The sequence below is a fragment of the Plasmodium brasilianum genome, chromosome 8 (assembly GCF_023973825.1).
Source record: "Plasmodium brasilianum strain Bolivian I chromosome 8, whole genome shotgun sequence".
NCBI lineage: Eukaryota > Apicomplexa > Aconoidasida > Haemosporida > Plasmodiidae > Plasmodium > Plasmodium brasilianum.
Window position 1 is genome coordinate 2,166,142 of NC_090121.1, and position 3,119 is coordinate 2,169,260.

General features: G+C 19.3%; 1 protein-coding gene across 1 annotated transcript; it reads left to right on the forward strand.

The window, feature by feature from the left end:
* Positions 1–1,184: 1,184 nt before the first annotated feature.
* MKS88_002596 (uncharacterized protein) lies at positions 1,185–2,254 on the forward strand (the record flags this gene model as incomplete). The annotated part of the gene is made up of 2 exons (XM_067215616.1): positions 1,185–1,931; positions 2,117–2,254. The coding sequence occupies 2 exons, from the start codon at positions 1,185–1,187 to the stop codon at positions 2,252–2,254; spliced, it is 885 nt and encodes a 294-aa protein (XP_067074026.1).
* Between the last annotated feature and the right edge of the window lie 865 nt (positions 2,255–3,119).

Genomic DNA, 3,119 nt, shown 5'->3' on the forward strand with positions numbered 1-3,119 from the left:
TCTATTAAATTTTCAAGAATATTTTTTTATGCCAGATGATCTAAAAAAATATATTTTATACCCCTTTTTTAACATTTTCAAAATAGTAAATTTTGATATTTATTAAATTAATTTTATTTCTAATAATTTAAAACATATACTAATTATATATATATATATAATATAAAAACAGGTATTTTTGCTATCCTAATATTACAATATTGTGAATGTAATGCAAAATAAAATTTAATTTTAATTTTCCTTAAGAATGTTATAGAGAGAATAAAATATTATTTTTTTTAATTATATAATAAATGGGATATTTTTTATTGAACTATTACATGTACTAATTCTTTTTTTCTTTATATAGAATTGATAAATCATTTATTATAATTAATAATATAAAACATGTTTTTTTCACTTTATAAAATTTCAAATTCCTAATGCACATTAACAAAAAGGTCGTAAAATAAATTATTCATTATTGCAACTACTGAAGGATAATTGATATAATAATACATAAGATATATATTTGAAAATTCGATCCAAGTTATCCATAATAAAGCATATTTAACTATATATATATTTATCTATAAAACATATTTTGAAAACGCAATTGGATCATTTTATGAATATACTAATATATATTGATGTTTATATACAAGATTTTTGGCTGTATTTTTTTTTAATATATATCATTACTAGTACTGTTTATCACTTTTTTAAAAATATATGTTACAATATAATAATTTGACTTGTAATATTTCGTTATATCATGAGCATTATATAGGAAATATTCCATTAATTTTTTTCACTATTAAGAATGTTTATTTCTCGTTATAATGATATAATTATAACAATATATTCCAGAAGTTACGATTAAATCATAGTTCTAAATAATAAATATATATTTCTTTTCTATAATTCATATAAAGTGTACATAGTATATTATGTTTTATTTTCGAACATATATTGATGTTTACATGCTCATAATAATGATCATTTAATTGATATATTTATAAATAGAATGAGTTCTTTAGAAGATACAGTGTTGGTATAATTTGTACACTTGCAAAAATCATTATTAATAATTATTTTAATATTTTATATCTTATTAAAAAGAATAAAAAAAATCTTAAAAAAAAGTCTTTAAATATATATATTGCTTATATATTCTAATTAATTTTTAGGATAAAATAGTGCAGATGTTACCTGAATATAAAAAATATGATGAACTTTATAAAAAAGGGAAAAAAACCGTAAGTGATTACTGTGGAAGCATTTGTAAGGATAAAAATTTATGTAAAGAAACAAAAGAACTCTGTAATACTATTATAGATAAATTAAAAGAGTTTGAAGACAAAGGTAAAACAAATATCAATGATAAGGACAATTGTTCTTATTTCACTTATTGGACTCTTGATAAAATAATAGAAAAATTTAGAAGTAAATGTAGCAAGAAATTTGAAGAATGTGATGAAATTAATCTTAATAGTGTACTTCTTCGGGCATATAATGATATACTAAATAAAAGTTGTACATTTTATTTTGATGGTAAGTTCGATGAATGGAAAGAAGAAAAGTATTTGTATTATTATATTAAAAGCTATGAACACTTCAATAACAAAAAAGAATTTGTTAGGGGAGAAAAACAAAAATATTGTAAATACCTTAAATATATAGAAAGTATATATGAAAAACATATGACGCAATGCTGTACTTACTTCTATGAGCAGGAATATCAAAGGAACATATGTTCAAATTATTTTAAATGTGATAAAAATTATACCCCATATAAAATATTATCTAAATTAAAATGTGGAAATGTTAGATCTAGTGAATATTGGAAAGATCTAATTAAAGAATTAACCATAGATCGTGCTATTAAAGATAAAAGTCAAGATATATTGAAAAGTTCATTTAATATGTTTATCGAAGATCCATTCTACAAAGTAACGATATTTGGTCTTTTAGTCATAGGAATACTTTTCTCTTTATTCTTATTTTTTAAAGTAATAAAAAACGTCCAGTTAAAAATATAAATATAATACATATTCGTACATAATTAATATTAATTAAAAAAATATATTTACAAAATAAAATTTTTATGCTTTTTATATATTTATTTTTATATTAGATTACTCATAGTACAAAAAATAAAAATAAAGATAAATTTTTGGATCCAGATGGATACTTAGAAAAATATTATTCAGCGAAACATAGAAATATGAATTGGCGAGGCAACAAAATTCGTTTATCTTATTATGCTGTATGAGACAATTAATTCTAATTTCGCAGGTGTTGTAAAATGACTTTGTGAGGGTATATTAAGATACATATACTTTTTGATATGGAGGTATTTGAATTTCTAAAACAAAAAAATGAATATATAAATGGCAAAGAAATTGTTATTCATTTGATCATTATGAACTTATATATATTTATATTTTTTGTGTTATTTTTTTTTTCGTTTTGTTCAAGTACTTATATTAATGAAATAAAATATATTTAATTTTTATTACAGAATATTGTATTTTTATTTTTAAGAATTAATACTTTTTTTGATGTATCATAAAAAATAAAAATATGATTACTATATATATTTATTTGTTCTATTGTTCAATGGAACAGTAATTAGTATTATATATTTATTAATATATATAATCGAAATTGTAAAAATTATAATATTATATATATATATATTTTTACATAGTATTATCTATACTCGTATATTCATTTCAAAATTATATATTATTATAGTGAACTATATTGGATACACAATAATTTTTTAAAGTATAATAAAGAAGGAAATGTAATGTATTTCCTAGACGAAGATATTATTGAAATGATACATTTATTAAATATATAAAGAATATGAATATATATATCATTATGAAGTAGTAATGAATGTGTGTAATGTTAATTCCATAAGAATATGGTAATAATATTCAATTTGTATTTTATGGGATAAAGTCTACCTCCATACGGTTTCATTATTTTACGCTGTAACATGAATTGAATTATATAAGATTTTTTTAATACAAATATTTCATTATAAAGAGGGAAGAATAAGAATATAAATATCTAATATTTATTAATTCAAGGTATGGTGAACTTCTATAAATGAATTAATTAAATAG